Genomic DNA, 23,016 nt, shown 5'->3' with positions numbered 1-23,016 from the left:
CACGTTTTTTTCTTATTATTTCTTTTTCTTTTTAAAATGTGTAATTCATCGTTAATTACAGAGAATGTATATATTGAGCTCTGGGTGCGTGCAATCGCACTCTTGATGAAGGCCGGATCCCGGCCGAAACGTCGAAATTAAATGTTTGCTTTTGCTTTTCTACGTGTGCCTGCGCTAAAGCCCCTCCATAGTACTACCGCCGTGAGCTGATGGAGGGGCTTTAGCCTGCGCTTCTTTTACTTTATTAAGCACCAGATATGAATAACTACTTCCTTCACACAGACACACTCACACGCGCATACACACACACACGCACACATTTTTTTTTTTTTAATTTCTTTTGCCGCTACACTGCAACCTAAAAGAGCTGTCATTAAGTAAATAATGACAAAGTACGCGAGTTATGCAGTACGTACGCGGCACAAGCCGCAGATTCGCCGCACTTTCTATAGCAGACGACGCGGTCGGTGCGTTTTTACCACAGCTTACACCACGCAGGCGAGGCTTCCAAGATTTTAAGCAAACCGTGCGTTTTTTTTGTTGCCAGTCTTGGAGGCCACGCAGTTAAATGGCTCATGTTTTCGTATTCCGCCAGGGCGCTGGCGGCAAAGGTCGCGCAGCCGCCGTCAGGTGCCAGCAGGCGTCAACGCCCCGGGAAGCGATCGACGGCCGCAACAAGCAGCCGCTGCCGGCGATCGCACGTGTGATCGTCGTGCGCTGGCCGGCGGCGGCAGTGGGCAGGCGCTGATGCTGAGCTTACGAAACGGCAAGAGCCGCGGAAGCACTCCGAAGGACGGCCAAGGACGCAACACCACCACCGCAAACATCACCGCGCCGTCGACATGGACCTCAAAAGCTACCAGTTCTCCGTCTTCGCGACCATGTTTTTCGGCTACGCCTTCTACGCGTACAACCGAAAATCCGTTTCTCTCGCTCTTCCCGAGTTGATGGAAGAGGGATTGACCAAGGAACAGGCAGGTAAGTAACGTAGTACTCGAGCTGACTTGCTGATTGGTCTAGTCGTCATTCATGTGCACGGTTGCCGATGGCACGCACTTCAAACGGTCGTGTTGTTCGCGTATTGACGGATGTCATTTTCTGACGAAGGCAGCGAACTTTTGCAGTTCATTTCTTTGCCACGACGTTGCTTTTGACGCTTCCGTTTTCCATGTTCAGATCCGGCGGGTTGGATGTCTGGCATTTACGCGGCATATTTGCCGCTGACGCGAAGGTTGGGATAACAAACACTCTATGTATGCGCAGCGATTCAGAAGCGCTCGAGAACAGCTGCCGTGAGATTATGGACGACGAGTTCGTGATCTTGCCTGGCTTGAAATGCGAACCGAGGTGTCGTAAAATACCGGATACTCGTAAAGCGCATTCGCGCTGCAGCTATAGGGCGTTCGCAACATTAGACTTCACTTCCCGGGTCGGTTTTAAGCATTTGGTGAAGAGTGCTCTAGCTGTTATAGAAAGTTCAAAACACGCGGCTTACGATTGGAATTCGTGGCATTTCATTGCTGCGCCCGCGAGAAGTTATGTTAAGTGGTATTTGTAGTTCTCTGAAAGAAAAGCCAGCCGGAAAGGCATTCTCTCCGTCACTCAACGACGGGACAAGAAATTGCCCAAGTTACCAACAATGTACCAATTAACAAGTTAAACTAAATTCTTAACCCATCTGCTCTGTCATCCACCCGAATGTAGCACCAAGCTCCGAAGAAACCCCTACAGGTCGCTTCGCAGTTGAGGAAAAATTCGACCTGGTTAGGGATTCAAACCTGGGACCAACGCCTTACCGGGGCGGTTGCTCTACCATCTGAGCTAACCAGGAGGCTAGCAGATCGCAGCGCAAGGGCGAATTCATCGGCACCCGGAAGCACAAGGACACAGAATATGGTAAATCACTTCTGCGGAATCCCGGAAGCTGGAATTTTTCCTCAACTGCGAAGCGTTCTTTCTGAGAAACTCGTGTGGCTTTCCTGTGTAGCTTTGTGCTACGTTCGGATGGATGACAATTTTTCCCTTTCATGATACTTCCGCCACCTTGCAGAATTCCGCAGAACTGGTTTACCATCTGCTCTACTTAACTTCACACTCCTCTGTACTTCATTCTAAACAATCAGTCTTGCTATGTTGGTGCAAGCAGCAAATGATACCGCAACCAGGAAAAACTACCCACAATTTGTAAAGGGCACGGCACAACTGTCGAGATAGCTTCCGTGTAATGCCACACGACATTGTGCACGTGAGAAATGCTGGGCCAGACAGCAGATATCTCACAGCACATCCCAGCACAAGAGACGAACAGCAGCCGTGCGTGTAACTTGTGTTTCTTGGCCCAATTCCACATCTTTGCCGAGAGATAAAATGGTGTTTTGACCGTGTTGTGGACTTCCACGAGCCTCCCTGGAGAAAGGTTTCATAAGTGCCTTTCTCTTCCCCCTTGCCTTTCTCCGACCTCAAGTTGAGAGGTTCGCTTGTGATGAGGTATGTGTTATCACCACACCAACTTGGGAGATAAGCAATGCTGTGAGGCGTTGTTCCCAGAGTGGCGTGCGCTCTAATTCTTAACTTTACACCTTTATGGCTGTTCCTCGGCTAGTGTTGTCTTGTAGGCTCATCTCAGTGGCGTGGCCCTGTGCTTTGTCAGGTGGCCGCTGATTAAGCAGCGGCTGCACTCATCTCGGAAGACTTGAAACTTCCACTGCCTTCAGGTGTCTTATATAAGTGCAATCAAAAGTGCCCATGAGAGAGAATATCTAATCAAGTAGGATAGGGTATTTTATTCTCCCATGACCCCTTGTCCATGCTCTCAGACCGAGCCTTTTATCCATGTTAAAATGCGAGCTGAGATGATAACAGAAAAAAAAAAGGGGGGGGGGGGGGGAAAACTGCCATGTGGCAACATGTGTCAATGATCTGTTCATGTTGTGCCACCAGCTTTTGTAAACATTGACTCTAAACCAAGCAAGATTGTATTGTCATTACTGATGACAAAGAAGACGAGAAATATGACATTTCAGATGCTGTAGGAATGAAGTCGAGAACCAGTGTGTGGCACCAACACAAAGCCGTCGTATAATGTTACGCGTTCGTCTTGGTGCTTGGACAAGTACAAGAGACATTTACCTGAAAGAACTAGAAGGCATGGTTGCTTTGTCCATGTGAGAGAGTATGCTGATACTATAAAACTAACCGCGACATTAGGACATCATTTTTCATGTTCCTAAGACCGCTATAAAAACCGACATCTGGAAGCAAACAGTGCAATATTACAAACCACAAAGCAGAGAACATAAGTGCTCTTCTACCATGTCCTTCAACTTTTTATACTGCTTCCTTCAAAATGTGAGTTTAGTGATTAAGTTACCCAATTATCTACTCTGCAGTAAATACTGTCTAAAAGGCAATGTGTTGCTGAAATCTTGTAGGGCCTCAGGAAATTATGCAGTATGTCTGGATTTCAACGTTCCGCTTATAATAGGGCTCACGGTTTTAAATGGGCACTAAAAAGCAATGTTAAATCAGTTCAGGCTGGTGATAAATTTCCTCAGAATCTGGCAGTAAAACACTCTTAAACACGAGAAAGAACGTTTTAATGTTTTGGTGACTATAAAACATTCCCAGATGGTCAACATTAATCCAGAGCATCACACTACAGTGTTCCCTAAGACTAATATGGGTACGCATTTACCTTTGTCCTGTATTCAAATGCTTTAGTTATGTGTATGTGATCATTACTGGAGAGTAGCTATGATACTGCTGGGATTATAGTTGGAGTGTTCCTGTAAGGCTACAACTACTTCTGGCAGCCTTTAAAGCAGGGTGGTGAAACTTGTCGTGAAACGAGTTTGTGATACACCATGTTTTGACAAATCAGTTCTGCGGAACCCTACAAGGTTGGGGAAGTTTAATGATGTCATCCACATAACTTGTAACATGAAACTACAAAAAAAACCTTAGGTTTCTTTTGCCTGATTTTGATCTGATATGCTATATTCAGTGCTCCTGCACTTTGAGTCGGATTAATTCGGCTCCACGCTGCAATCGGCTAGTCTTCTGGTTGACTGAGATGGTAGAGCGACCGTCTTTAAAAGGTGTTGGTCCCAGGTTCGACCCCAGACCAGTACATACCTTCTTCAACTCTGAAGCTTTCTGAGAAACCTGTATCTGTTTACATCTTTGTAGCTTCGTGCTGCAATTTGGGTTGAGGACAATTTTTCCTTTCATACACCACACGGTGTTGTTGACTGTAACCTGTGGGGATTGTGGTACGCCCTGTTGTAGCCCTGCGGCTCACTAAGCCCAAACTCACGGTGGTCAGTTCGCTTGTGCCCCAGTGATTTTTCTTGACATTGCAGGCATGATCATCAGCAGCCAGAATTTGGCTTATGCCGGCAGCAAGTTCATGGGCGGCGTGCTCTCTGACCGACTCAGTGCACGCCTGCTCTTTGTCTGTGGCCTCATCCTCAGCGGCGTGGCGACCTTGCTGTTTGGTACTTCGCCCAACTCTGTACTGCTCTTCTCTGGATTCTGGTTCCTGAACGGACTGGCCCAGGGATGTGGCTGGCCATCTTGTGCCAAGATCCTCAGAAAGGTGAGCTGCATTCAAATAACCCGCCGGGGTTGCTCAGTCAGCTAAGGCATTGCGCTGCTGAGCACGAGGTCGCGGGACCGAATCCCGGCCGCGGCGGCCGCATTTCAATGGAGGTGAAATGCGAAAACGCTCGTGTGCTTGCGTTGTAGTGCACGTTAAAGAACCCCAGGTGGTCAAAATTTATCCGGAGCCCTCCACTACGGCGTGCCTCATAATCAGAACTGGTTTTGACCCGTAAAACCCCAGAAAGAAGAAGAAGAATGCATTCAAATAAGAGAGGGGGCCAGAAACTGTGTGGTGACAAAACGGAGCCTTTATTTAATGCTAGGTGCCGATGGCAAAAACTATTAAGTGGGTTGGAATTACAACTTCAGTGACAGTGGCAGCTGGTTTCCTGCCTGAACGTATGCTTAAGATTACTACCAGAATCATAGTCATCATCATAATCATCTACCTGTCCTTCTTTCTTCTCAGTTCACTTAGGTTTACTGCAGGGCGAAGGCTTCTTCTAGCAATCTCTGATTTCCTTCATCTTCTATAAGCCAACTCTATCCTACACCTGCAAATTTTCTTATGTCATCACACTTGTCTAATCTGATACCCTTGACTGTGTTTTTCTTCCTTTGCCTCCATTCTGTCGCTTTAACAAGCCACTAGGTATCTGCCATGCTATATTGTTAACATAGCAACAAGGTAGTCATAGCAATAGGCCTCAAAAACAACTTGTTGCAAAATCTGTTGTTCCACTTCAGGGGCACTTCACAATTTTTTTTTCTTTACTAAAGTATTATTGTGCAACAAAAATACACGGACGAGAGAGAAGAACACACACACCAAGCGCAAACTTTCAACTAAATTTATTGTGCCACTGAATCGGTTGATATGTGTGAAGCAGTATAGACTGCGCATGTGCTTACATGAACTAAAAAAGGATTGCGCATTCGTGTAACATAGTTACGAGTCAAGTGATGCCACCTCCAAGAAACTTGGTTCTTTTTCTGTGAGAGCCAGTGAAGGGAAACTAACACACTTATCACCCAATTTTGCAATTATATGCACTTCAGTTATTTCACAGATAAGCTGCGTCCTGCCACGAGACACAATCGTGCAATCGTCCTCGATAGGTTTGCAGCCGTGATCGCGACAATGAATCACCAAGAACCCACCGGTGCCATTTTTTACGTTATTGCGGTGTTCGCAGAGCCAATCATTGAGGCAACGCCCAGTTTGCCCCATATATTGCTTCCCACATGAAAGCGGGAGATGGTACACCACACAGTGAACACACTCGACAAACTTTTTTCGGTGATGCATAGTCCCTAACTGGGGGGGGAGAGGGGGTGCGCCATTTGGATCCTTCAACTTGCAAAGCTTGCCGAGCTTGTTGGGAGCAGAAAAAACAACTCTTACATTTGCCCTTTGGGCCATCTTTTTCAAGTTATCAGATATCCCGTGCATGTAGGGTACAACACTTACTTTGGGGCGTTTGACGGGAGGGACATCAGCAACAGGTTTCGGCGTGCTGGGTCGCGCTTCTCTTAAAATGCGTTCCGCGACAGACACCTGCATCAGCTTGGGATATCCAGCAAAGGACAAACGTCGAGTTTGCTTCTCAAAACTTGCATCCACTACATGCCAGCAAGACTTGCTAAGGGCATTCTCGAAGCACAAACTGATAATAGCCCGCTTACAAGTTTAGAATGTGCGGACGTATATGGCAGAAGTGGCTTGTTTGCTCGCGGCTCATACGACCAACATGTGTGGCTATCCTAAAAGCTCGGGCGAAGATCAAGAAAGCAAATAGACCTCTCCACGGGCAACTCATCAGTAGTTTGAAGGGGAACTAAGCAGTTTTTAAATGTTTCTAACTCTTTCTTTGTTTCCAGAATGAAGGCATCAGAAGAGCAGTGAATAAAAATTAGAAAGTCATCAACGTATCTAAATATCTTAAAAACTGCAGTGCCTTGCACTTGTAATGAAATGTCCTGGCCTAAATAGAATAAAAACAGGTCGCTAAGAATGGGAGCAATGCAGGAGCCAATACAAACTCCGCTCTTCTGCAAAAAACATTGGTTATCCCAAGTAATGAAAGTGGAATTAAGATAAAGCTGTAAAACTTCTAAAAACTGACTACAAGAAATACCAGCCTCATTCAGGAAGGACACAACGCCATACTCATCAATACATTGCTGAACACAGGACAGTACGCTTCTATGCGGCAAAGAATAATAGAGGTCCTTAACATCGATAGAAAACGCCTGAAGGCCACGGTCAGAATGCAACTTCAGCAAATCAATCACAGTGTCTCAGCTCTTAACAAGGAAATGGTCACTGACAGGCTTTTTCCCTGTTCACATTACATTCTTGCCTACCTTGTACAGTGACTAGCTTTTTAATTATCGATCCAACTCACCTTGTTCTATAATGTGTACTATTTGGTGGTAATAAAGTTTTTGGTTGATTAAATAATTAATTAGCTGGTTGGCAGCGAGCTAAGAAGTCATAGGAGAGGAAGCACAGGCATGATATTCAAAGCATCCAAGAATGCTTAATGTCGCTTCGGTAGAAAACACTCAATTATCTGTGTGCACATTTACCTAATCTGAAGTACCATTTTGTCCAAAGTGGTTCTCACCGTCTCAATTCGGCACCTGGTGGAGTGTCCTCTCTGCATCTGCAAACATCTCGGGTGGAGTGGCTCCTTTTCTCTCTGCATTCCTGATCCTGAACTATGGCTGGCGCTTTAGCCTGACAGTAGCTGGTAAGTAAGGCCTCGCGTGACTTTTTGTTTTGCTCCAGAAATTTCATTGTTGCCATGTGTAGTGGCATCCATCTTGTATACTTGTGTTGGGGCAGTATTCTTGATGGTCACTTTCGAGGACAGTCACTTTCGCATGACTGGCACTGGACGAATAAATGTCTACAGGGGGCATGTTCCTGGCTGCCAGGAATGCTGTTGATTAAAAGTGGACATTCAAGAACACTGCCTCAGCAGGAAGTTGCACTGTGCTAACCAGCTTTGGCTTCCGAGTCTTCTTGGATATGTGAAAATAATAGCTTAATTCACCACTTCTTCCTGGATGTTCCCGCATTTTAGCATCTACTTTGTCTAATGCCAAGCTTTACAAGAACAACTTTTGTGTGCTTCACTTATTGTGACAGGAGATAGGTTTATCACCCTGCTAAGTACTAGTGGATGCCTAACTCATATGCCCTCTACAAAAACATCTAAATCTGTGCCCTTGTGTAGTGAAGTGAAGTTTATTCTTCTTTTCAGGGAAAAGAGGGGACCGGGACAAAAGGCAGTAAGGCCTGACGATGCCCTGGTACCCATACATTTGGCAGTAAAATGTACATAGAAATGCATCGTTCTTTAAAGAAAAAATTTATGTAGCTACTTCTTGAGGGGTTGTTGGTGCGAGTGCTATAGAATTCAGTAATGTAGTGGTGAGGCCCATAAAACTATCAACCGGAGTTTGCGTAACAAGATTTGGTGAACTGACATTAATGAAGTAGTCATTCGGGGTGTTTGATAGCTCACGGCCAGTTAATTTACCATTAGCTGTGGTTATTTCACTAAGTTGTGTCCATTTAGTTTTGTGTTTCAAGTTATTAACATCTCGCCAAACTTTACGACTATCATTTTGAATTTGAGAGAAATGGCTTATGTAATAATTAGATTTAGCATTTTTTAAGTCTTTGTTAAGTTTATTTCTAAATTGTTTAAATTGAGAAAGCAGAGCTAGATCTCTGCTATGGAGAAACTCATGAAACATTTTATTTTTCTTTCTTATCCTTGCATAAAGTGATTTGTTCATCCAAGGCTTCTTAAACTTCTTAACATTAATTTTTCTCTCTATTAGTGGAAACTGCGTTATATTGGGTTAAGAAGGTATCAATAAATTCAGAATATCCTGTATTAACTTTTTCCGAATTAATACCTTCGATTAGTTTTCGAAACTCATTGAGAGCAACATCATTAAAATCTCTGGTCATATGCGTAATGGTGTTTGTTACTCAGTTTAATCTGAGAGGCATAAAACAAAATATCGGCAAATGGTTACTAACATCTAAGGATTCGGATTCAGTGTGTGGAAGCTGAACATTTGAGATACAGATATCTAATAAAGTAGCCGTGTTGCAAGTTATTCTGGTAGGCAAAGTAATATAGCTTATACATGCCTAAGAAGAAATGAGGCTCTGCAATTCCCTTGAATGAGAATCATCTGATAATAGGTCTATGTTTAAATAACCCGTTAAAATGAAAGGTAGTTTATTAAGTCGAGGAAAGTAAAGAGGCTTTCCAAGAACTCAAAAAATTCTAATTTGTTACCCTGAGGGGGTCTATACATAGCAACAAAGATTATCTTCTGTAAGGATATAGCTAAGCACTCAACGTTGGGATTTGTGACTGTAACATCGCTAACCACAGAGTGCAAATGACATTTTTAACATATGCAGCAAGGCCACCACCTCTTCCATGGGGCCTTGATAAACCATTGTAAGTATAGTCATCAAAGAAACATTCGTCGCCATCAATGCCAAACCACGTTTCAGAAAAAAGCATAACATCAAACTCCACCGACAGCGACCCTAGAAGTAAATCAAGATCGTCACGCTTGTTTTTCATGCAACGGATATTTAAATGAAAAGCCGAGAAATATATTTTACTGGTACTTTTAAAGTTAGAATTAAAATGATCAGTTTTGTATCTAGTACAGGCAGGTGGAAAAAGCACCGTGATAAGTCAGGAATGTTGAGCATGCTGCAAAAATAATGTTATTATCTAGTCATCTTTGCCAGATCAGCCTCCATGTGTTCATCTTTCCGTGCGAAAACCTTGCCCCCGCTCGTCCAGACAAACTTCCACGCCACTTCTTTCTTGCGGGCAATAGCGGGGCCAAGCAGCTGCTTGTTAGTCTGCGTAAGATGCTCGTTTACATAAACGCTGTCGGTCCCAGATAAGCCGAGCTGGTTATTTGTTACCTTTTGCTTCCTGGCCTTGGCAAGAAACGCATGACGCTTATCTCTCCAAACAAAACCAACCAAGATATTGGTCTCGCCTGGCTTGCGCATTGGGATCCGGTGACACGTGTCAATGTCATGGCTAGCAACTGGTTCTTTAAGAACGTCGACAATTTTTTTTACAATGTCAACAGGATTCTCGTCTGGCTTGATGCCTTTTATTTCCAAGTTACTTAACCTAGCATACAGCTCCAGCTCTGCGACTCTCCGTGTTAAGCACTTGTTTTCATTTTGCAGGGTTTCATTAATCTTAATCAGCTCGCCAATTTCCTGTCGAAGTGCCCTCACGTCAGCGCCAATTGCCTTTGTTTCGTCACACGTGTCACTACAGAATTTAACACTGTCCTTCACACTACGCAACTCCATCTCATTTCCTGTCTGAAGTCTTCTAGAGCCTTCATAAATTCCTTAGCATTGCCAGCCACACTTAGAGATTTTATGCACACATACAGTCAAAGTTTGGCAGCACTGCGCAGCAATGGAACAAGTAACTACTATTTCAACAACGCGCGAGTCTCATCTGCGCAAAACAAGTGGGTGAGCGAACTTGGAGACTGCTTGCGCACCGCTGCCAAACTGAGCTGCCGCTCGTGATGCCGTCTGTTATAAAGGCAGCAGGTTATAAAGGCAGCCTTCCACGCTGATTGGTGGGCTGTGCGGCGATGCGCCAAGTAGCTGGGAAGCCGGGCCATTGAATCAGCGGTCTTGACACTGTGCCAAACGAGATGAAATCTCGGTCCGTCTGCACATGAAGCTACGCTGTTCCTTGACGTAGACAGTGCAGTAAGTCGTCCCTCGGCTCCTTGCTCCTTGGCGAAATGCGCAGCATCTGCACAAAACGGGTGGGTGAGTGAACTTGTAGACTGCTAGCGTACCGCTGCCAAACTGAGCTCCCGCTCATGATGCCGTCTAAGTACAGTAAAATCTTGGTGATACGAATCTCGCAGGGTCGCGTGAAATATTCGTATCACCCGAAATTCGTATCATCAAAACATACACAAAATCAAGAAAAAATGAATTTATTTTTACCAGAAAAGATTCCTAATAGTGGAACCCCATTGATACCTTCCTTGCTGCTGCGTTTTCCCGGCTGCTACGTCACGTTTTCATGGTCACGACCTAAATCTCATTGACTTCCACGTACAGTCGAATCTCGATAATTCGAACTCGAAGCGGCCCGAAAATTTGTTCGAATTAGAAGGACGTATTTTTGAATTATTCGTGCACCATAGCATAATGCACGAACGGTGCGGGTCGTGAAATATCGCGGCGCACAAGAGCATAGCGAGCGATGTCCACGAAACTGCCCGCACCGGCGGCTTCCCGATAACAGCTGAACACGAAACTTCAGGGTGCGGGCGGTGCCGGCGCGGCTACGGGCGCACGCGGATACCGTGGAAGGGGAGGGTGGCAGGGAAGCGGATTTGGGAACTCCAGCGCTTCGGTTGCTCCCCTCGCCCTACCTCTCAAGCCCCTCGTAGCTCCCTCACCTTTGACTGTCACCGTGCACGCCAGCTACCGTGCCGGCGCCAGCTCGCTGAAGTTTAGTTTTCTGCCGTTATTGGGAAGCGGGCGTTTGCCGGTATGGGCATTTTTGTTGGCCGGACTGGGACACCGCCGCTGCTTCCCTCTGCGCCGCAGCCGCAGCGTGCAAGGTCAACACGTGACTAGAAAATAGAGGAAGCATAAAGGAGAAGGGTGCACTGCCATTTTCTCCGTGTGGCTGAGACGTCGACATGTACACGCATGTTCCGGCACAACACAGAAACGGCGACCTTGCCATGTGAGACAGGGTAAAATTTCCGCGCCGCATTTTTTTTTTTTTTTTGCTTTCTGTCTTTTTTTGTTCGTGCGCAGCATTGAGGGGTCTCTCCTAAGCTTTTACTCTATGGCCGGTAGGAGGCGCCGCCGCATGATTTGGCGTGCTGCTGAGAACATTGTCGGTGCATGGTATGTCCGAATTAACCGTCGCAAATGCTTTCGCCTTGGATTTACCGGGCGTTTTTGTACAGCCACGTGACATAGCCGTGTGTCTGTGCCGGTCCCTCTGCTGGCTCGGCCGCCGCCGCTGTTGATCACACTTTCATATGATCCACAGCAGCACGGCAACGCGTTCGGAACAGCCGATTTTTTTTTCGTATTGTGAGCAATGTATTTCGGCCAGGGAATGTTACGAATTCGTATCACACCGAAATTCGTACCAGCCGGGATTGTATCACCGGGGTTTTACTGTAATAACACATTTGCTATGATTGATCAGCAGTTCTTCAAGCTTAAGAAGGGTGCACTGAACTAACTTTCTGATCGTGTTTGTGTGCGTCTGTGTATTCATTACCTGTGTACATTTCTTGTGGCCATTCTACCATGGCATCATAGTACCAACTTGCCCAACAGCACGTTTTGCTTTCCAACAGAAGAATGACACTATACAGAACTGCATGCCTGCTGCATCGCTAATGAGCAAAGTGCTGTAATATACTAACTTGTACAGTCTACACCAGCTGTGGAGTCTGTGCATGTCAATTTGACCTAAAAATAAAATGTAGTTGTAGCGGTTGTTCGTTCATTCAGCTCTTGTCATGTCTGAGTGCTCATTCGTATGCCCCACCACAAATATAGTTTTAGCGCCTGTGCAAAGGTTGTTTAATTGTTTCATCAGCAGTTATAACTGTAATAAATTGTTAACAGGTTGTGACAAAGCTTATTTCTTGTGACATAACATTGCCATTACTGCAAAACTTGGTACTTGTTAATTCTTTAGTATTGTTTTAGACACAGTAGTCAAGATCTTGGGTGGCAAGTCTAAAGGCAGAGAGTAATCTGCTTTACGTAGTCCCTGTCACTCGTACACTGCTCAAAACCTCTATTCATACTCTATCAATTTGAGCCACACAAAATTCTTCAGAGATCTGTGTGTCCTGTTCGAACTTTTATGTGTGAAGCAGTATTTGTGCATCTAAATGAAAATTCACATATGTACATTACACATTGCATGTTCAGGTTACAGGGGTGTTGCAAAATTCCTTATCAAATATAGGTTTTTATAGTACAGTACAATTCTTTATAATGCACTAAAGTATAGCTTATTTCAAATGTCCCATAAGACATGAGAAGTGAGAGGAAGTGCTACTGTTGGCCTTTTGATGAGGCTTTTGCCCTCCTGTATGGCATCTTCTGTCACGTTTGCCCGCGTCCCCTAGTGCCACAAAGAAATGCATCTAGCCATTAACGTTCCACGTAGTGATCACAGTAGGAAGGCTCAATTTCGGTCTTCTACTGATTTTCATCAGGAACCGTGTCAATCGCCATGGGAGCCGTAGCCATGTTCACACTGGTCAACTCCCCGACCGATGTCGGTCTAGAAGCACAGGATGCACCTGGCAAGAAAGCCGCAGCAGCTAAGAAGGATGTAGCAAGCAAAGGTGAGCTTCATAACACGGGGCAAAGACAGCCTAGTCGTCGGGAATTTCGCATTTTAGTCGCTCACGCGAGTGTGCAGGAGAGCCCCAGAAGCCGGCGGCCGACGACCGCAGCTCAGCGACTGTCTGGGACCTGATGGTTAGTCCATTCCTGTGGCTCGTGTCATTCAGCTACCTGGTCGTCTTCTGCGCTAAAACGAGCGCTGTCGATTGGGGCCAGCTCTACGTGATGGAGGACCTTGGACACTCGCACTATGCAGGTACACCAAGCTGTCTTTCTTGTTTTTATAATTGTTATTTTTGTTGTTACTACTATATTGTCGTCATCTCAGACATCGTTGCAAAGCCAGTGTAGGTTTGGTTTTAGTTCATTAGTGGTGGTGTGAGGGGCTGGAAAAGAAGTGCTACAAGAACTGCAGGCTCATTGTCACACTTGTGGAAGTAGTGCAAACAGGCGATAGTCTCAGTACATTCTGACGGGCTTGAACTTGACCACCCACCCACCTTTGATGTGACTACACACCAACACGCAGCTGTAGAATAAAAATGAAGACGGAGAGCGAACTTATTTAGGTGTAAGGGTATACGCGAAAATCCGTCATAGTCGGCGTGACCGAAAGAGGGTACCAAAAATGGCTGACGGCGCGCAGAGTAAGAACACATAAAAAAGTGCTCGTATTGACGCCTAATTTCTCAGGGAGGTTCCTTTAAATAAAGTAAATTGATGGCTTTTAAAATAAAATTTGGTACGTTTCGGTCTGTGTGGGAATCAAACCTGGGCCTCCGAGGCACAAGATGAGCACGCTTCCCCGACACCATGGCAGCTCCACAGTTGTGGCTGACTGAAGGTGTGGCCTGGTGCGTGCGTCATTTGGGCACGTGATGGCGCAGCCAATGGAAAAGATGTAGTGCCACGTCATGAGTATATAAAATGAGCACGTTCATGATGTTCCAAGGTCTACAAACGGTGTAATGCTTTCGCATTCCCACACATAAGCAGTCTTAAGTGTCTCTGCGGAATTTTTTTTTTTTTAGGGCAGAGAGATTGACTTGAGCTTGTGAACTCGGGCTGCTACCCCCCACTTTAGAACAAGGATGGAAGATGATGGTGTTGAAAACAGTGGTGAAAATATATTGGTGGTGAACATAGTGACATTGCAACCTCCATCCATAAGTTGGTGTCATGCGTAAATTGTAGCCTGGCACGTACTGTAAAAAAGACAAGAAATAGCACACCTTGAACCTTCTTGCATTTTGTTCTGTTACTGCAAGTAGTTGTTTCTTGCTTATTAATGTGCATACATCACTCCACATTAAGAAAGCTTTTTGCTAAGGAGAGAATGCTAAACTCGGATCTTTGTGGGCCACCTCTTCCAACCCTCTCGCATGTTGTCATATTAATTTCTTTACAAATTGCGTCCTGCTTGGCATTTTCTTGTGCTGTTCTAGGCAGCGCACTAACAAGCAGCATAGAGTCCGGTGGGTTCTTTGGAGGCATTCTGGCCGGCTTCCTCACTGACTGGTTTCTGCGCCGGCATGTCAAAAAGGTGAGCTGCTACCAGCATATGTTCGCTAAGGAAAGCAGGTGCTTCCAGAGGGGGTTGCTGCATCTTTGGCTTACAGAGCGTGTGCCATTGAGCTTGTGCCATTTTCTGTGTGCTACTGTAAGCCAGTTAGGTAATGGACTCACAGAACAGAAGATCAGGACACTAGTCTCAAATGTCATCCTCACTCGTCGTTGTAGTCTTCTGACCTTGGGACCCCTTTCTGCATATTCTTTCTGCATATATAAACTCAAATAACTGTGAACTTGAATACTCATCTTTTTATGACATGTCACAAGCTCTAGGAAAAAATAAAATGCCCTCTACAGCAACTTGGCAATGCAATTTGCTTTGTCACTGATTTTTGGAATGAAATATGCTGTGGCTTATCGTCACTTCAGCCATGTCACATTTTTGTTAAAGCTGTTGATGGCTGTGTATGGCAACACCACTGGAAACTAGAAAAGCTTGGAAAAGATGGAATGCACCCTTCTACTTTCTTTTCTATAAAATTTTAGCAAAGTTAATGAAATCGTCGGCTGACCAGCCTGCTTACATGGTTCCTCAGGTGACAGCTGCATTTTGATTGCTTTTCCAAAATGGGACAGACAAAGCCAGGTGAAATAGGTATTTAAAATTTTTAAAATAATAGCAGTACCTCCGTGTCAAATAGGTATTACACAGCAGTGTCTTTCTAACTTTACAAGTTCGGAAACAGGTGTGCTTCAAAGTAGCAGTTGTGCACTAGAACTTGTTTCTTTTAATGCAAAGCATTCTTTGTATTTTACCAGGGACTTTTTAGTAGCTAGGTAGGAAGGCTCATGTCTTGCCTGGTTTGGGGCTTCTTCAATGAAAAAAACTACTTTTCCTGTAGTTGGATGTCATTCAAGGTACCCCTAGTGCATAAGCCAAATGCCTTACCCTTTAGGCCACAGATGCATGCATGGCACGAGAGCACAACAGCTTACCATACTCCTTCCAACTTGCAAGCTCGTGCTTTGAGATGGTTGACTCGTGCATCACGTTGCATAGCAACAGTTTGCTTCCCTCGTGTATCCCTCATCTTACCCTGGTGGCAGCTGGCGCTTTGAAGTGTTACATGACATTGCATTGCCTTTAAAATCAGTCATAATGGGTAAGGTTGCAACATTTCACCATCGGAGCACAATAAATCAGTTGCCGTCACATTGTCGCACTATCATCATTGTCGTCACACACGTTTATTTCACACACACAATTGCTTGCCCTTGTAGCGCCATCTGGTAGCACTTTGCGGAACCCCAAATGATGGTACGTAGCCAGCTACCTGCGAAATGTTTCACGTAACATTCATCTCTCGAGTAGGTGTGACCTGCATAATCTTGTTTTTTTTTTTTTTTTTTTTCCAGGGCAGCAAAAGTAATGCAAACCCTAGGATACCCGTTGCAATACTCTTCATGGCTGGGGCAACCGGCTGTTTTCACCTGTTGTGCTTCACTGTAGGAAAGGGGTCCTCGGAGGTAAGCCTTCACTTTTTTTAAATCTTTGTGCAGTGATGTTGCAAAATAATTTTAAGGAGTCTTGAAACACCCAAAATATTGCAGGTAACTATCACCTAAGAATATGATAAGAGGCTTTGAATTTCCTAGGCTTTTGCTTTCATTTGAATATTGTGTTGTTGTCATTGTTGTTGAAAAAACACTTTATTCCAGCATAGTGTAATTAGTGTAATGCAACAGGGTTGACACTATTATCTACTGCCCTGCAGATTACATGGAGCTTAAACACAAGCATCTCAAAAAGTGCAGTTTGAAAAAAATCCTGTTTGCATATCGGGCAATCCCAGTGACATTAGAATAAACATTAATTGTCAACGAGGTGTCTCTGATGTTTATTACAGTACCTTCTACCACAGCCATTAAGCATCTTCTGCTTGGGTTGGCTTCATTATGTTGGCTTGGCTAGTGCTGCCAAGGGATGTGGACGAGGAGACATGTGCTTGTGAAGTACTTGGCACGTAGCTCTTTGCCTGAGTGTAGTCTCTCTTGAGCACGTGCAGCAGGACAGCGTTGGAGATGGGAGTGTTGTTTTTGCATGCCAAGAAAGATGCTAGCTCACAAACTCTTTCATTCTAGCACAAGTGAAAGCAGGCATTCATACGCATTTCTCCAAGCAAGGCTGGTCACATGATTTCTAATTCACTTCACAGCACTTGGTCGAGGCACCATTGGCTGAAAGGATTTAAAATATTGTCTCCCATCTTGTCACTTGGAATTGCAGCTGTGGATATCCAGCATTGGCCTGGTCCTAGGCGCCTGCCTCTATGGACCTATTGCCATCTTTGGCGTTGCTGCTTCAGAGTCGGCACCAGCCCACTTGTCGGGAACATCGCACGCCATCGTTGCACTTGCAGCAAGTAGTGAGTGACCCTCATGCTGTTTTCCTTCATAACAGATGTTTGTAAATAAGACAGTTCATTATAAAGGGCTTTTCTAGCTAAACCGCTGCATCTAGCATTTCTGTTCAGACTGATCACAGAGTTGAAGTATTAAAGTGAATTTTGTTCATTAGCATGTGCAGATTCAGCACTCCCTTACTTCATTTGGAGAAAATCTATAAGTACACATTGCTCATGCTGATGTTGGAATAAAAATTGGAGGATGCTTAAGCTTCGCCTTTAAGAGTGGAACGCGATAGTGTTATCGGGCCCCGTTCGCATCGCGTTTTTCTTTATGAGTAGGCTTCACTACAACACACAACGTGGGAAAGCCAGCTTACAAAGAACAAGCATACACTGATCCCCTTAAAGTTGGCTTCACTTTTAAGCACAAATGCATTGCTTGGGTAGACATTTCTTTAGGGGCAATATAAGTCGTCTTATATTAAAATGTGGAGGCCCTAGGGCCTTTTTTTATCACTTTATTAATTGATTGCTGTTGCCCCGAGGCACACACGTGTCCAAAACGCATTAGGCAGGCTATGTCCCAGTTTGACCTGCCGAGGACGAGAGCGCCATCTGGATGGTGCTTGCGGATGGTGCTCGGCTGTTGTATAGTTGAAATGCTGGAAAAGGGGTTTGTTTTTGAGTTTCCTCATAACACAATTATGTTTTCTCGTACATTCAAATTACAGTCCAATGCTATCATGTCTGCAGGTTGTCGTTAAGTCGTACTTTACGATTTTCTGACGAATATTACTTTGAGAAATTCAGTTTTTGCTCACTAACGCTTTGCGCCACACGGAAGGACAGCACAGTCGGGGTGGTTCAGGATGATTTTCTTAGCTGGGCAACGCCCCCGACGCCGACACCAGATTTTCTGCAACACGGGGCCCTTAACGCGAACTTTCTCAGTGAAAGGAACAGTAGCGCCATCTGTTACCAGGTCGAACACAGAGAGTTGTGCAATTTGTCGTAAAGTCAAACGCAGTGAACCTTCTGAGATGGCTCTTCTATGCCCATGAGGGAGCCTTCAGGAGAGTGACGGTGGGCTATGATAAGAGCCTACGCAGGCTGCTGAAGCACACACTAACAAAAATTACAGGCACTTTGCATTGCATTATGATATATTCATTCCCTTAAGCTCTTTATTAATCCCAGTACCCTTAAACATTCCCCCACTCATTCCATCTCATTTTTTTTTTCTGCCTTCAAGTTAGTGCGGAGGGCGACTCCATACCTTGACGGAAATATGTTCACTGCACATCATTGTAGACAAACACAGTCAAGGCCAGCACTGGCTCAGATGGATTGATGGCACAGTTGAACCCCGTTTAATAAAGTATATCACGTGACACAAAAGGACCTTCGTTATATTCGATATTCATTGTTTGAAAGTTTGAAAGTTTATTTAACATAAGTAAGCTATACAATTACAAAGTACACACTTTTGGGACCCAACAAATTTGTTAAATGGTCCCTACCGATTGTTATAAAGGAGAAACACTTCTATGGCAGCTGCTGTTTTATATGCAGAAATCACATAAAACAAAAGCAGCTGAAATAACTAAAACAAAACAAAAAAGAAAAGAAAATACAGTAGTACAGAAATATTTCACACATAAGTTATAAATTTTTCAAACAATTTTCTTTCTCACATCATCAAAAAATAGCAGCAGAGGAAAAGAAAAAGGGAGGCTGTGTGCAAGCATGTGCAGTGCTACGCATTGTCAATAAATGAGTGCTTTAATTGTTTAAGAAATGTGTGCAATGTTCTTAGAGTGGTTAGGTTACTGTCAAGCCTATTCCAAACTGAGGTGCCTGTAAACTGCAGTGTAGAGTGGCCGTAATTAGTATTTACCTTAGGTAATAAAAAACGAAAGCGCGATACGTTCCCAACAGTGCGAAGTGAGGGGCGAAGCGAGACTCTTGTCAAGGCTAGTTTTTCGTTGACTATTTGATACATGATGGAGGCGATGTTGTATGTTGCCAAATCGTTAATGTTGAGGATGTTCAGGGTTTTAATAAATCTTCACTCTTAATATGTGTATTGTGGGGTGCCACATTGTTGTAAGCATATATTCCATGCATGCTGATATTGCCGAGAAACATTTTAGATTTGCTTTGTTGTGTCCGATAATCCATTATATCCATGTTTGTTATGACAAGCTTTGACCGTAATTAGGGGCTTTATAGGATGGAGTCGGCTGGTGCAGGGCAGAAGTAACTCAAGATCACTGGGAGAAGCTTTTGTCCCGCACTGGACATAAAAAATAGACTAATGATGATGAATTTCTCAGTGGTTCCTCCTGTGATGATCCTGCAGTGAAGAGCAAAGTAACACCTCTTCATCATAGTGTCACTGAGCATTTAGACACTGAAAGTGTGTGATAACGGTTTGAGTGCACGTGTTTTCAAGGAGCATTATTGAAATGTTGGGTCTGCTTCTGTTGAGTGATGGTGTGGCCTGCCCACTCCTAGAATTTGAGGCGGGCACGTCTGGTGGAGGAATGTTAAAAATTGTTGGAGGCTAGAATGTGATAAAAATCACACCTTGGAACACATAGGAGAACAAGGAGAGATTAAAGCTTTTATTTTATTTTTGTTTATTTTATTTAAAAAATACTGTGGACATGGAGTCTAAGCAAGGGGGGTGTTACGCAATACAGATTAATAAGAATTGAACCAAACACTGAAAAAATAAGTTTAGATACAAGTTTGTTACAGATCATGGGGCTATCCTTCAGTCTGTTGATTACAATCCGCTATCATTCACAGGAAGAAAAGCAAACTTAAACGTACCTGTTCTCGTAAAAATCAGTGTCAGAGAATGAGTGTGGTGGTGTCTAGTATGCGTGGCTATCAAGGGTGATAAATATAGTGAACAGTCTAAGGATTCTGTCCTGCAGTGCTTTTCCCTGCACGCCTGAAGTATTGCTTTTTACCATACATGATGGGATACGAACTAAGCCTTCCGGCTATGCTTTTAAACGGATGGTAGGCTTTTGAAACTAATCAATGAAGCTCCAATTCTAATGTACTATTTCTCAATGCCTATCAATGTCATTAGGTTGAAAGCTTAACTGTACATTTTTCTATTCGTCTGCAGTTGGCGCTGTCATTTCTGGACTGCCGTTCAGTATTGTAGCCGACCACTACAACTGGGGTGCCGTCTTCATCCTCCTGGAGGTGTTGTGTGGTGTTACGTCTGTGGTGCTCTTCCTGGGGATGAACTTCAACGCGAAAATGGGAGCATCGAGATCAAAGAAGGACTAGGGTCGACAGTCATCACACCTACTTTTGCCTACTCATTCCTTCAAGCTTCCACTTACAGACCTCATCGTTATTGCATCATTCCTCTCGCGTATCAAACGACGTTAGACTTTCAACTTGGAGACTCTCGCATCATAATATGAGAGAAGGAAGCGGCACTATTCTGTATTTTCTGAATTCCTCGGACTCCTTCAAAGAATGCCCAAATTTATGAGGAAATGCAGTTGGTTACAAGACAAGAATTACAAGCTAGCAGGCATCATTGCAAGCAGTCATGGGAGGCTTGAGTTAGACATCACTTCCAAAAACCTCTTTGACTTCCCTGCCCCACATTTATAGCAAGGTCGCCTGCCACTGTAGAGAAGGTGCACTGCCACCAAATATTGAGCTTATACAACTGTCATTATCCTTCATACTATTAAGGGGTACCAGGTAAATTCAGGCCAACATGTGAACACCTTTCTCAAAGCAAGCCTGAGTAATCAGTGTGGCTTCTCTCACGATGACCTGAAACTAGCTAAATGCTGCCTCCAAACATATGATATAAAAGCCTCGGTTTGTTTGAATTAAAGATGTGCAGTCTTACATTTTATTTCTAAATGTGTTTTGAAAACTGGCTGAATTTCTTTTAAGACAGCATGAGGAAAAATGGTAACAAATCTGGTCGCTATGATTAATTACGATGCTCCATTGCTCTGTGTAATAGTGGTGGGCTTTCTCATGTTTAACAACACTAAGGTGTCAAAATGAACTTACGTACCTGTCCTAGAAACCTAGCATTTTGAGCATGCAAAAAGCTCTGAATGTGAGGGTACGTATCAAATTGCCATTTTTGGAATGACCGTGCCACAAGTCCAAAGAAATGCAACAAGTGATTATACAATTTTAATGATTGACTCGACATGTACTAAGCCAAGGTCCGTTCATTATGTGTAAAAATAGTTGACCTGCTATGTACGCAGCCAGCTTCCTTTCCTCAGCCTTATCCCATTGTCTAAGGTGAAAGTGGGAGGTAGACTGAGAGAAGATGAAAAGGGAAGAAGAGCCAGCAGAGTTAGTCGAATGGTGCATGTGTGTCTGTTCAGTTTGATATGTGTTTTATACTTTATTCTAGCTTGAAGCTACCTGTACTACAGAATCTGTGGCTACTTTACAGCCATAAATTCAGGAAAAGGGAAAATAAATGTTTCCACTATTCTGTAGATTTTAATTACTGAAGGGAAACCTGGAGTTGCAATTGGTTAACCACCATTGAAACTGTGGGTAGCATGTAGCAGTGGCGCACCGACGGGGGGGGATTCGGGGGTTGGAACCCCCCCCTGAGGCCGACTTAACCCCTCCTTTTGTTTAACCCCTTTTCTTTCCTTACGCATTTGAGTACTGCAACTAAGATGTAAGACGCGCAATCGTCTGCACACTCGCAAAAAGCGCATTTTTTTAACAATTTCCCGTGAGGAAATCGAAATTAGTGCTGTTTAGATGGTATTGGCAAACTGTCAACCCCCCCCTGGCAGAGATCCTGGGTGCGCTACTGGCATGTAGGTCTTTCTGTGATTTGTCATGGATTCATTGGGAAAGCACTTTAGAGCTTCTTTTATTGTCCTTTACGATTCAGTTGTGTTGCTTGGTAACCTCACATTAATTCTTTGGAACACTTACCCGCCTGTTTCCATAGAGTGCACAGGTGCAAACCCACTTTTCTGCTAGCTATTTTCCTTTAAATAATTTAAAGGAGAAAAGGTGCTAACTAGGGTATCTTTTCGAAAAGTGAAGCTTTCACATATGATGCTGTTGAAATTAAAATTTGACAGCTAGCCCACAGAGTATGTAATGCAATAACAACGCACAGACGGCGTCAATTGTTGCCATTGGTAAACAACAGATTCGGTTTTCCACATTCACAACTATTTCATTTTATTGCATAATCTTTAGCTCATAAACAGATCATAATTATTTCCAGTCACTGAACCTAAATTATGATTGGTGAGCAACACTCACACCACAAAGTACGCTAGAGGGTTGAAGGTTAGGCAAATCCATCTACTGTCCATTGTTTCCTTTGGAGGCTGAACAGTATAGCGGCGGCGCATGCAGACTCTAGGTGCTGCATTTTCCCCCCAGTGTGCTCACTGTGAAAACCCATGGTTGATTCTACCCGGTGACAAATTTAACCGTATTAGCTGCGTAGTACAAAACACTACTTAGTAGTTGCTCTTTCTGGGCTGCATAGCTGGCCTTTAGCTTTTATTTCCATGTTCATTGAATAATAATGTAGGATTTTTGGTGGAGTGCTAACACAAGGTATTTTATGAAGACGTCTCTGAACTATACTTCGGTTTTTATTGTGCTAATCGTTTGTGTAACTCTAACTGCACAAGTTTGGGCAGAGCTTTTGTGACATTAAGCTTGGTGAGAGTTTCTTTCTACAAGTCAATTTGCATCGTCATGGACAATGTATTGTTGTACTTTTTGATAAAAATAAAGATGACTTGCATATCGTCCAATGACCTGAATTGACTTTTGCTTGATTATTTGAGTTTCTTTTTCACTGCCTAACCTTAGTTCATCATTGATATGGTGAAATTCACATGTGCGAATTAGCCAACTGTGCATGGAGCTGTTTCCAGTTTGCCCTGTTTACCATTCTGCTGACCCTGAGCCATTCTGCCACTTTCTTTTCTTGAGTACAATGTTTTTTTTTTTTTTCAGCCGAGTTGAATAGTGTTCCCCTATGTTTCCTTC

General features: G+C 44.0%; 1 protein-coding gene across 1 annotated transcript; it reads left to right on the top strand.

The window, feature by feature from the left end:
- Positions 1-645: 645 nt before the first annotated feature.
- Positions 646-21,545, top strand: LOC119433554 (glucose-6-phosphate exchanger SLC37A4). The gene is made up of 9 exons (XM_037700802.2): positions 646-978; positions 4,362-4,597; positions 7,223-7,358; positions 12,913-13,044; positions 13,122-13,301; positions 14,491-14,588; positions 15,974-16,084; positions 16,845-16,983; positions 20,111-21,545. Exons 1-9 carry the CDS (start codon positions 843-845, stop codon positions 20,275-20,277), a joined length of 1,335 nt encoding a protein of 444 aa, XP_037556730.1. The 5' UTR covers positions 646-842; the 3' UTR covers positions 20,278-21,545.
- The last annotated feature ends 1,471 nt before the right edge of the window (positions 21,546-23,016 follow it).

The sequence above is a fragment of the Dermacentor silvarum genome, chromosome 11 (assembly GCF_013339745.2).
Source record: "Dermacentor silvarum isolate Dsil-2018 chromosome 11, BIME_Dsil_1.4, whole genome shotgun sequence".
NCBI lineage: Eukaryota > Metazoa > Arthropoda > Arachnida > Ixodida > Ixodidae > Dermacentor > Dermacentor silvarum.
Note: the sequence above shows the minus strand (reverse complement) of the source record. Positions and strands in the feature narration are given on the sequence as shown.

What these genes read in the sequence shown, in the direction of transcription:
- LOC119433554 (XM_037700802.2), top strand. Translation starts at nt 843, where the DNA reads ATGGACCTCAAAAGCTACCAGTTCTCCGTCTTCGCGACCATGTTTTTC. An exon ending in TGGACACTCGCACTATGCAG is followed by an intron (nt 13,302 to 14,490) that starts GTACACCAAGCT and finishes GTGCTGTTCTAG; the next exon opens with GCAGCGCACTAACAAGCAGC. An exon ending in TAGGAAAGGGGTCCTCGGAG is followed by an intron (nt 16,085 to 16,844) that starts GTAAGCCTTCAC and finishes TTGGAATTGCAG; the next exon opens with CTGTGGATATCCAGCATTGG.